Source organism: Mustela lutreola, chromosome 12, assembly GCF_030435805.1.
Source record: "Mustela lutreola isolate mMusLut2 chromosome 12, mMusLut2.pri, whole genome shotgun sequence".
NCBI classification, from domain to species: Eukaryota; Metazoa; Chordata; class Mammalia; order Carnivora; family Mustelidae; genus Mustela; species Mustela lutreola.
The window spans coordinates 20,109,760-20,121,377 of NC_081301.1; the positions used below are offsets into that span (position 1 = coordinate 20,109,760).

Here is an 11,618-nt window from a genome sequence, read left to right on the forward strand (position 1 = left end):
TGGCATATTGTGATCATTTTCTCAAGTCAATAAAAGCTCTTCCGCAACACCATTTTAAATGATGAGGTAGGGGGCGCCTGGGTGGCTCAGTGGGTTAAGCCGCTGCCTTCGGCTCAGGTCATGATCTCAGGGTCCTGGGATCGAGTCCCGCATTGGCCTCTCTGCTCAGCAGGGAGCCTGCTTCTGTCTCTCTCTCTCTCTCTCTCTCTGCCTGCCTGCCTCTCTGTCTACTTGTGATCTCTATGTGTCAAATAAATAAAATCTTTAAATAAATAAATAAATAAATAAATGATGAGGTAGTTCTCCACTTAACTGATGTTGCTGTAGCTGGGCTTTTAGAGTTTTTTCAATCTTTTTTTGCTTAAAACGTCAATGAACACCCTCACTTAACCAAAAGATACAAGTACATTCTCATTGTGAGCGTAATTCCAGTGCGTGTGTATCTTTCACCACCACCAAGCAACTCAATTCCTTCACTCCCTAGCTAGAGAGAACACCAGATGCCACAGGTTACGGGCTCAGTCCCACAAGACATCCTCACCATCACCACCACACACACATCAGGCACCAATCACAGGCCCAAGTTTTCACCTGTACTTCTTACCAACTGGCTCTAGATCAGAGGTTCCCACGACCCACTCCTTGGGTTTGATTAATTTATCAACATGGCTGGGGCACCTGGGTGGCTCAGTGGGTTAAGTGTCTGCTTTCGGCTTAGGTCATGATCCCTGGGTCCTCGGATCCAGTCCTGCATCAGGTTTTCTGTGCAGCTGGGAGTCAGCTTCTCCCTCTGCCCCTCCCCCTGGTCGTGCTTTTCTTTGTATGTGTGTGTGTCAAATAAATTAAAAAAAAAAATCTTAAAAAGCATTTTTAAGAAAAAACATTCACTTACACTTACCAGCTTATTATAAAGTATATGATAAAGGTTACAGATTATCAGCCTGATAGGAGAGGTGCGTAGGGCAAGCCGGGTACGTGGGAAGGGGCGTGCGGCTTCTCTGCCCTGTCCAAGCCTGCCATCGTCCCAGCACTGCCAACATTCGCCAGTGCAGAAGCTCTGTGAACCCCATCCTTTTCAGTTTTTATGGCAGCCTCACTACAGCATGATTGATTAAATTATGGCCACTGGTGACTGAATTCAATCCCCAGTCCCTCTCCACTCCCACAGAGTGGGCGTTCTGGCTGGACTGAAATTCCCTACCCTGTAATAAAAGGTTGGTTGGCCTGGCAACTTAGGTCAAGTTGCCACATTCACCTAACAAAAGACACTTTTATTGTTCTTATCACTTAGGAAATCCCAAGGGTTTTAGAAGCTTGGTGCCCTGGAACAGAATGAAGCCTGCTTCTCCCTCTGCCTGCCACTGCGCCCCCACCTCCCTGACGCCTGCTGGTGCTCTCTCTCTCTGGCAAAGAAAAAAAAAAAAAAAAGGCTGGGACTTCAGGCATGCTTCCAGGCGTCCCTCTGTCTCTAGCACAGAAAGAGAATTGCTTAGAGAGATCTTCCTTAGGGACTGGCAACTTCCTGAAGTCCACAGCTTTATTTTCACACAATTCTAGACTAATCTAGATCCCGCGGTCATTTCGACATTTATTTTTCCAACTAATATTTATATATTGAAAATGAAGGGATTTGATCAATAAGGGAACAGTTAAGTAACTTATGGCTCCCTCAATGAAATATGATACAATCATTACAAAACTGAAAAAGCTCTTTATGTACTAATACAGAATATTTCAGGTACATTGTTCAGTGAACAAAGCAAGGTGCAGAACAGTGTACATCACGCACACATTTGCGTAAAGAGGAAGAAAAGAAATACCCAGACGTTTTGCCATAGGAGTTTTGTTTGTGCATCCATAAAATATCTTTGGAAAGATATACAAGAAGCTGACAGCATAATGCCTTAATTTTCAGGGAAATGAGGTGGCTAGGAGAGGACATTTTCACTGCAAAATCAAACTGCTCACGTGTTGAATATATTATGTATTCTAAAATAATCTGGGGGCACCTGGCTGGCTCAGTCGGTAGAGCATGGGACTCTTAATCTCGGGGTTGTGGGTTTGAGCCCCATGTTGGGTGTAGAGATTATTTAAAAAGTAAAATTTTTAAAAAATAGAACAACTGGGACGCGCCAAGTCCTTGCTCAGAATCCAGACTCTCCTAACTCACTAGTAATGGAGATGAGCAAATTGACTTCTCTAACCCTCGGTTCCCTCCCTTGAAAATTGGCATCATAATTTTATCAACTTGATCTGATGAGATGAAACAGGACTTGTAGAGATCACAGCACAGTGCCTGGTACACGGTAGCACGCAGTAAATGTTAACTACAGCTATTATGATGACATGATCAGGCAAATCACCGAAAAGAAGTACAAAAGGAACATACATGTAATTGCTCAACCTCATTTATGATTAGAGAAACTCACATTTGAATATAAAGCCACTTCTTTTAGGGGCACCTGAGTGGCTCAGTCGGTTGGATATCTGCCCCTTGATGTTGGCTCAGGTCATCATCTCGGGGTTGTGCCATCCAGCCCCACATCTGCCCACTGGGCTCACTCTGGGCAGAGCCACTAGGGATTCTCTCTCCCTTTCCCGCTTCCCTGCCTTACACGTGCGCTCTCTAAATAAATAAATAGACGCTTAATTTTTGTCAGTCTGATAGGGGAAAAAAATTGCCACCACTACTAAAAGTAATGATGACAGTTGTCCGTGCTTCACTAAACACTTGTGATCTGTTACAGTTAATGCTCCCCGCGGTCCCTGGAAGCACGGTGTCCAGCACAGTATGGAACACGTAAACACAGGAACTTTTCCTTACTCTTTCTCAGATAAGGAATCCAAAGCTCCAAGCAAGTAAGGGATTTATTTGCCCTCCCCCCAAAGTGTGCCCATGCAGCCCATCTTCTGCTCCCTCTTGCATTCTCAGAGATGCCCCTGCCTTCCATCAAAGTAAGACTGTGAGTCAAGGCGGTGCAGTTAGACAGGGTAGGAAACCAACCCAATACAAAACAGAGGTCTGCGAGGATGAGGGACTTTGACCTCCTTTGAGAGAAGCAAGAGTGACTCACAGGAGGAGGAGGAAACCAGAGCTCCTGCGCTGTCCCTCCTGAGCACAGACAGTCCCAAGTCATCAGAAGGAAGAGGAAAACCTTGAAACGGAGCTGGCCAAGAGCTGCCAGAAGACCCAGGCAAGGAAGACCCGCCCACAACTGCCTGGAAATCAGGCCAAAAGGAGTTAGAGCGCAGAGCACATGCTGCACAGCCACCCTGGGGACTGGAGGAGGAAACTCTGAGGAAGCAGGTAAGGAGCCACAGAGGGCCACTGGGAGACGGGTGGGACACAGGACCCCAGTGTCCTGAGAGGCACTGCTGTCAACAGCATGAACACTGGGATCAGCTTTCAAGCTTAGCTGTTTATTAGCTGTGAAGCCTTAAGCAAGGCACTTCATATGCTGAGCCTTGGTGTCCCCATCTATAAAATGGGTATAAAACTATCATGCTGTGTACTGAGCACCTGCTGGGCTTTGCTGGGCACATTACAGATACTATCCCTTCCTTACAGCAAGCCTCTGAGGTGGGATTTTTAGCCTATTTTACAAAGAAAAATGAAGCACAGAGAACATAAGCCATTTATCTAAGATGCAAAGCAAGTTAACTGTGTTTCCAAAGCCTGCATACTTTCACCTCCCTATCCTGCTTCCTTCACAGGGTGGTTTTAAGGAATCAGAAGGTCTCAGGGCACGTGACTGGCTCAGTTGGTAAAGCACGTGACATTTTTTAAAAGATTTCTTTTTTTAATTTACTTGACAGAGAAAGCACAAGCAGGGGGAACAGGAGAGGGAGAAGCAGGCTCTCTGCTGAGCAGGGAGCCCAATGTGGGGTTTGATCCCGGAACCCCGGGATCATAACCTGAACTGTAGGTAGATAGATGCTTAACCGACTGAGCCACCCAGGCGCCCCAAGCATGTGACTCTTGAACTCAGGGTTGTGAGTTCAAGCCCCACACTGGGTGTGCAGATTACTTAAAAACAACAATGCCATAAATTAAATAAATAAATAATTGGTGGGGGGTGCCAAATGGCATTATGCAGATGGGAAAATACTGTAAAAGGGAATCACCAAATATAGATGTGAGCTGCCTCACTTAGATCCTAGCCAGGACCGGGGGCCCTTTGTAAACTGTGAAGTCCTGTAAAAATGCTAGCTCTTGGGGCACCTGGGAGAGGGGGCTCAGTCAGTTGGGTCACTGGATCTTGGTTTCAGCTCAGGTCATGATCTCAGGATTGTGGAATCGAGCCCCACGTTGGGCTCCGTGCTCAGCGTGGAGTCGGCTTGGGACTCTCTTTCTCTCCCTCTGCCCACTCGCTCTCTCAAATAAATAAATCTTTTTAAAGAATGCTAGTTCTTCATCTCTCTCCTCTTGAGGGTCAACACTTTGGGGCGATGCTACAGGTACTATTTGGCTAACTTCATCCCAGACTGAGGTGATGCCTCTGGGGTGGTGTCTAGGATTTACAGCAATATGGAGGGCATGCAGGGGGCAGTGGCAGGAGGATACCTGGTCAGAGTCTGTCCTGAGAGGCTGGACTCCAGACATCCGAGGCTGTCTGTGGGGACCCTGGAAGATACGGGCCCAGGTGCTGAGAAGCCTGATTATTCCTCCTCTTGAATGGCCCTTTACAGCTTCGGCCATGGAACTTCATAAATGAAGTCTTTTTTGGGGGGGGGAAGGGGAGGTCTTTAAGGGTGGTAAAGCAAGTTTGTCATACTATAGTAAAGTTAGAGGATTTTCAGATAAGAGAATTTAAAACAATCAAACAAAAAACCCCACCTATAATCTTACTCCCAGAGATAACCACTGTTGACACTTTGGTGTTTGTTTTTCCAGACATTTTTCCCAGACACACATATACTGGATAATTGAATAGTATCGTGATATGGTTTTACTACTGGTTCTTTTTACTTACTTGCATATCACAAACATATTTCCACATTAATAGATGTTTTATCACATCATTAAAAAAAAAAAAAGATTTGAGAGAGAGGAAAGGGGAGGGGCAGAGGTAGGAGAATCTCAAGCAGACGCCCTGCTGAGCACGGAGCCCTACATGGGGCTCAGTCTCACGACCCTGAGATCATGACCTGAGCCAAAACCAAGAGTTGGAGGCTCAGTCAACTGTGTCACCCAGGTGCCCCTTATCACATCATTTTAAAGGCTGCAGAATGTCTCTTTACGTGGTTGGAGCAGAATCTCTTTAATTAATGTTCCACTATTGAAGGAGTATGTAGTTTTCCACACCTTACTGTTAGAGCCGTGCTTCTACGGGTGTTCCTACAATCAAGCCTTTGCACAAGTCCTTGATTATTTCCATGGGACAGATTCCCAGTTGGGGCCCTGCTGGATCAAGTTTATTACCTTTCAAGTCTTGTGATAAGTACTAAAGGTCTGCTTTGGACACACTCTGGAATTCAGAGATCCTCAAAGCTCAACACAGAAACCTTTTTCATGGCTTCAAAGTCAACCTCGATCCTTCTCCCTCTCAAATCTGTTTGCAGGGATAACGACAGCCATCTCATGGGTAGTCTTTGCTGGGTGCCAGACTCCTAAGAGCTTTACCTTCAGACATGCTACTTTCCTTTTCAACAGACCTCACAGGCACAACAGGTTAAGCAATTCAACTGGGATCACAGCCACAACAAGTAGTGCATCTGGGGTCATGAGCCTCAAAAACATGGTTCTAGAATCTATGTTATTCACTGCTTTTTGGGAAGTGCTTTTGATTTAATCTCTAAAGATGTCTTTTTTTTTTTTTTTAAAGATTTTATTTATTTATCTGGCAGACAGAGATCACAAGTAGGCAGAGAGAGAGAGAGAAAGAGGAGGAAGAGGAGGAAGCAGGCTCTCTGCTCAGCAGAGAGCCTGATGCAGGGCTCGATCCCAGGACCCTGGGATCATGACCTGAGCCGAAGGCAGAGGCTTAACCCACTGAGCCACCCCCTGCCCCTCCAAAGATGGTTTGTATTCCATCCCTTTGATCTTCTCTGCCATGGCCTGGTCTAAGTCAAGCACCGCCATTCCAGCCTGAATGTTAAAGCCCCTCACAGTCTTTTATTTCCACTCTGTCCCTTTTAGTCTGTTCTCTGTTCTATAGCTGGAATGGTGTTATTATTTAAAATTTTATTTTTAAACAATCTCTATACCCAACATGGGGTCCGAACCCACAACCCGGAGATCAAGAGCCACTCTAGTGCTACCTGACTGAGCCAACCAAACACTCCTGGAATGATGTTTTTAAAATGGAATATTAAAAAAAAAAAAAAAAAGGAATGGTGATGAGGGACCCCCCCCACTAACCCCTAGAATTAAATCCAGATTTGTTACCCAGCTTCCAGGCCTGCCTCCACCCTCCCTGGCTTTGTCTCCTGAGCCACCTTCCTGCTCCAACCCCACCCACCAAACCTCAGGGTTCTTTCACTTCCTGAATCTGGCAGAGCCTTTTTTCACCTTGGGGCTTTGGTACCTGTTGTTCCCTTAGCCTGGAATGTCCTTCCCTCTAGGCTGTGTGGCTGGTTTCTTGTCCTCCTGCAGACATAGCTTTCAGAAACCCGCCCTGCTGCAACCCTCCCTGGTGGTTTCCTAACCCTAAGCCCATTTTCCTTTCTGTCCTTTGTAGCACGCATTACATATTAACTGCCCACTGCTCATTAGATGTCTTTTTCCCTCATTACACTCTAAATGTCATGAGGTCAAAGTCGTGTCTCTTTGGTCCACCATTATTTACCCAGTGCCTAGCACAACTCCTGGCATGCAGTGGGCGTTCAATACCTTAGTAACTGTACAATGACTGCGTGGTCTACAGAAGGCGCTCGTAGTTAAGGATCCCTGGTAAACTCGCCCAGCTTTGGCCAGAGCTGTTCCATCCTCCTTCTGCATACCTTTGCTTCGTCTTCCCTACATGGAACAGTGACAGAAGTCTAGAAGAAAACCAGGAAGCCATGGGCGGGCAGGAGAGTGTCAGCGGGTTTTGTTTCAGGTTTCAACTGAGTGGATGGATGGCGCCTTAGGAGGCGCACCAGGGAGACTTGGTTCCCCCAAACTCCCTGCACGCTTCCTGGATTCATACGAGAGACTCACGGCTCGGGGAATCTCCTGATAGGTGCAAACACTTAAGTGTGTGGTGATTAGCACACATCCAGCAGGAGACACCACTGCCTAGCTTGGGGACCTTGGGTGAAAGTCACTTCTTGGCTCCCACTCCCATCTGCAATGTGAGTGGTTAGGATGGAGAAGTGATTTTTCGACTTTTTTTGGTCCCCCCTTGGCAGCTCAACTCTTCAACTTATTCAAGTGATTGACAGGAGAAAAGCTAGGTGTTTCTGGGTGAAATGGGGAAGTGGGGCTGGAGCTCTCCTCCTTCCTGACTCCCTCTTTTAAGTCCCCAAGGGTGGTGAGATGGCCAGCCTTTGGACTCTAAGACATCAGCGGTCACTGCCTGCCAGGCTGTGTTCCAAGAACAAAGATGGCAGCAAGATTGCTGTGGTTACAGCTACTTGGGCACATTAAATTATCAGAAAGGTTGGGTACCTGGCTGGATCAGTCGGAGGACCATGCAACTCTTGATCTCTGGATCAAAAGTTTGAGCCCCACGTCGGGTGTAGATGTTACTTAGAAATAAAATTTGCTGAGTCTGAGGTGCAGAGATTTTAGGCTGTGTAGCCATCAAGTTCGCAGCCACCCAAGTGCAGGGTGGGCAGCCTCTGTGTGAGGAGGAGGTTTTAGCCATTTTAGAAAAGAAATGAGGGCCCAGGAGAGCCCAGAGGCTCACTTACCCTCTCCACAATCTAGAAAAAGGAAATTGCCACCCCTCCCTTCCCAGGCCATGGAGACCTTCAAGGTCTTGAAGAGACCGCCCACGATCTTGCAGATGTTTGGCTTCCACGGTTGGTTGTTCACCACACCCTGGGGGAACTCTGCTCCCCCACCTCCCCGCCCCTGCCACCCAGGCAGCTTTGTGGCCTGTGCCATAGGCAGATGCGCTCAAGAGGCTGCAGCCTGGGCCACCTGGCACCTCCAGGTGCTGCGTGTGTGCTGCCATGGAGACGGGCCCCGGGGTTGGTGGCTGGTGGAGAGAAGGCAGTCTCCCAAAGCAGTGTGGATTTGGGAGAGGGAAAGACTGGAGCCTCGGGTCCTTCAGATAGTCTGCCTGACCACCCTAGTATCAAGGAAGCCCAGGTGAGTGCACTAGGGTTTTGGGGAACAGAGGGAGGGAGGAGGAGCCAGGGGAGTCCAGGTATTAGGAGGTTCTGGAAGGGCTGATCGGAGGACCTGGGCAAGGGAGCCTAAGCTTCCAGGTCAAGGGGAAAAGCTTTGGCAGGGTCCCCCTGCCGGGCCAGTGCGGTGTCCCTGCACAAAAACTGGGCATATGGGCTCTGGAGGGTTGGTCCTGTAGCCCAGTGGGAGGGACAGACCAGGGAATTCACAAAGGCCATCTCTGCACTACTCAGGGACTTGAGGCAGCAGGGAAGGAAGTATTTGTCTTTTAATACAAACCACTGACGGGTTCTCCTCCCTCTCCTTGGAGTCTGAGAAGTCAAGGGCAGTCACATGGAGCAAAGGAGCACTTTTTTCCACTTCCCAAGTGGGGGTGCAATCCCCTCCAGTGGCAATTCACTAATGGTGGGGTGACTCAGGACTTTTCCCTGTTTGGTGGGGGGGCATGTTGACTGAGCACCAGACTTTACAGCTTAGGAAATGGGTGCTCTGGAACAAGCTGGTGCATCTTTTGAATCTAAGTTTTTCATCCGTGAAATGTGGGTGACAGTATGTTTCAACAAGGCACAGAACACTTAGTCTGGGACCAAGCACAAGGATGAAATTCAACAGGTATCCCTTTGCTCCTTTTCCCTTTCTGCCAGGACATTCCTGCCAGGCCTCCCAACGTCTCATCTGAGGATGGCGGAGGGGCAGGGCCAGGAGCCTGAGTGCCCTGTCTGCTGGAACCCCTTCAACAACACATTTCATACCCCCAAAGTGCTGGACTGTTGTCACTCCTTCTGTGTGGAATGCCTGGCCCACCTCAGCCTGGTGACTCCAGCCCGGCGGCGGCTGCTGTGTCCGCTCTGTCGCCAGCCCACTGTGCTGGCCTCTGGGCAGCCGGTCACGGACTTGCCCACGGACACTGCCGTGCTCACTCTGCTTCGCCTGGAGCCCCACCATGTCATCCTGGAAGGCCACCAGCTCTGTCTCAAGGACCAGCCCAAGAGCCGCTACTTCCTGCGCCAGCCCCGGGTCTATACACTTGATCTAGGCCCTGAGCCTGGGAGCCAAACGGGGCCCCCCCCGGACATGGGCCCTACCACCAGGTCTCTGCCCATTCCCATCCCCAGCCACTACTCCCTGAGGGAGTGTTTCCGCAACCCTCAGTTCCGGATCTTTGCTTACCTGATGGCTGTTATCCTCAGTGTCACTTTGTTGCTCATCTTCTCCATCTTTTGGACCAGGCAATTCCTCTGGGGTGTGGGGTGAGTGCTGTTTCTGGACAAGGAACCAAGCCTTAAAAAAAAATTTTTCCCCCCAAATTCTTATTAAGGCTCCATGCCCAGTGTGGAGCCCAACATGGGGCCTGAACTCACGACCCCAAGATCAAGACCAGAGTTAGCAAGAGTCATACACTTACCCAGCTGAGCCACCCAAGAGCCCTGAATTGAAGCCCTTCTTGACTACTGCTGGGGACGGGGACTGCCCAGCCTCATTTGGGGTTGTCTTCCTTGGTAGTATTGCTCATTTTTACAACGCATCAGTCCACATGTTTGCTTCTGGAAACAGATTCCTAACTATGATGAGAACCTCTGAAAGCTAAAAGGCTGGGAAAAGATGTGAAGAGACCTCTGGGTGTGAGCCATAGGGCCAAGGGCAGAGAAGCAGATCTGTGATTACAGGGCTATGGAGCAAGTTGTGCCAAAAGGCTGGACCACGGTATCCAGGAGCCCAACTAGCCCAGAGAGAAAGTTGCATTTCTCAGTGGAGTTGCTTCGGACTCAGTTCATGTTTGAGTTGCTCCTTTTATTATGTGTTGCTAAAATTTTGCAAAGTGAGCTTCAATTCTGTGAGCAGATGTGTATGTGTATGCCTTCTTTCAGTTTTCTCTTTGGAAGTCTTGCCACCAGTCCCAGGAAAAAATGGTGTGGACTCATGTATTTGCGCACTTACTCATTCAACCACCACTTACTTGGCCCGTCTGAGTCAGAACTAGGGGACACGAGGGGTGGGATTATCCATGGGTGACAGCCTTTACCACCAAGGAGGGCATGTTCACTCAGTGGCTTCTTGAACCAGACAACCTCTTGCTGGTACGTGCTTTATGGAGTGTTTAGAGTATAAAAGTTTAAAGACGAAAAGAAACCAGGGTCAGTGGGTCAAAAGAAATCTGGTATTTGGAGAAAAGGTGTTTATTTCTCCTGGTAGGTGCAGAGGCTCCGATTAAACCTGGATGTTGGGTAGAGCCCACTCCCCTCCTCCAGCCAATGGAATTCTGACCTTGAAAGGTAAAGCCGAGAAGCCCTGGACAGAGGAACAGCCTTAGCTTCTATCCCAGGCCAAGCAGACAGGGGCCCTGGTCTTCATTTTACATGACAGGATCTCAGAACCAAGGCAAACTATATGCTTTGGCTGTCTGGCTACAAGTCGCTACCTCTGCAGTGTCTAAACCCCCTGCTGCTTCCCCAGTTTTAATACCGCCGTGTGGCCCACAGCTCTGGAACAGTCTCAAAGTGGTTAAAACACCATCACAATTATGAAAAGATCTTGATTTGCAGAATAAACTTTCAGAGGTCAGAAACTGAGTCGGTTTTATTTGTTCTAAAAATTTTGTGCTTAATGGAACTATCTTCTATAAAATCTTGAGGGATCTTAATGTACAAGATAATCCAAAATAGCCAAGACCTGTATTTCACATTTAATAGGACCAAATGGTGTTAAAAACCAACGTGAAGAAAATTCTCCTTTACAAAACTGGAATGCCACCTATGTATCCTGCCAGGGGACTGACACCTGCTTCTCCATTTGTGCCATCTAAAATAATTATACTGGAGCTGGGACTCAACCTCTCCCTGCTGACTTCATTTCTTTATAGATCCTTGTTCCTTAACCTCTTGGCAAGTAAATTAGGCAATGATCTGCCCATGTTCTCTGAGCCACGAGGAAAGGGAGAGGAACTAGGGGACGCTCAGGAAAGAACACTTGCCTCTACCCTTGAGCTTACTGCTCTGGGCTAAGGAAACTTCGTCCCTATTCTACGGGTGAAACTGAGACTCCACAGGTTTAGCTGTCTTGTTTCAGCTCATCAGCCAGTTCAGTGGTGGAGGCCTCTAGTCAAAGAGAATTGGGGAGTGGTTCTTGGAGTGGCTAATACACCAGGCAAGTAAGGAAAGATACAGGTTTGAGTTTTTTGGGGTAGGGGAAGATATACTCAAAAGCAGAGTGTCTTCCATTTTCACCTTCAGCAGTTGTAACCTTGGGGCATGCAGAAAAGTCTGGAAGCATCTCTAGTATTCCAATGAAGGGAGGTAGTTGTGCCTCTGGCTTTTATTACTCCACAGGTCAGGGACGCTGA

General features: G+C 48.1%; 1 protein-coding gene and 1 non-coding gene across 2 annotated transcripts; both read left to right on the forward strand.

Moving 5' to 3' along the window:
• Positions 1–2,007: 2,007 nt before the first annotated feature.
• Positions 2,008–2,080, forward strand: TRNAK-CUU (transfer RNA lysine (anticodon CUU)). The gene has a single exon. It is a non-coding gene; the product is annotated as a tRNA-Lys (tRNA).
• A 993-nt stretch (positions 2,081–3,073) lies between these two features.
• RNF183 (ring finger protein 183) lies at positions 3,074–10,830 on the forward strand. The gene is made up of 2 exons (XM_059142039.1): positions 3,074–3,307; positions 8,923–10,830. Exon 2 carries the CDS (start codon positions 8,960–8,962, stop codon positions 9,530–9,532), a length of 573 nt encoding a protein of 190 aa, XP_058998022.1. The 5' UTR covers positions 3,074–3,307; positions 8,923–8,959; the 3' UTR covers positions 9,533–10,830.
• The last annotated feature ends 788 nt before the right edge of the window (positions 10,831–11,618 follow it).

Coding starts and splice junctions, on each gene's coding strand:
- RNF183 (XM_059142039.1), top strand. CDS start 8,960: ATGGCGGAGGGGCAGGGCCAGGAGCCTGAGTGCCCTGTCTGCTGGAAC.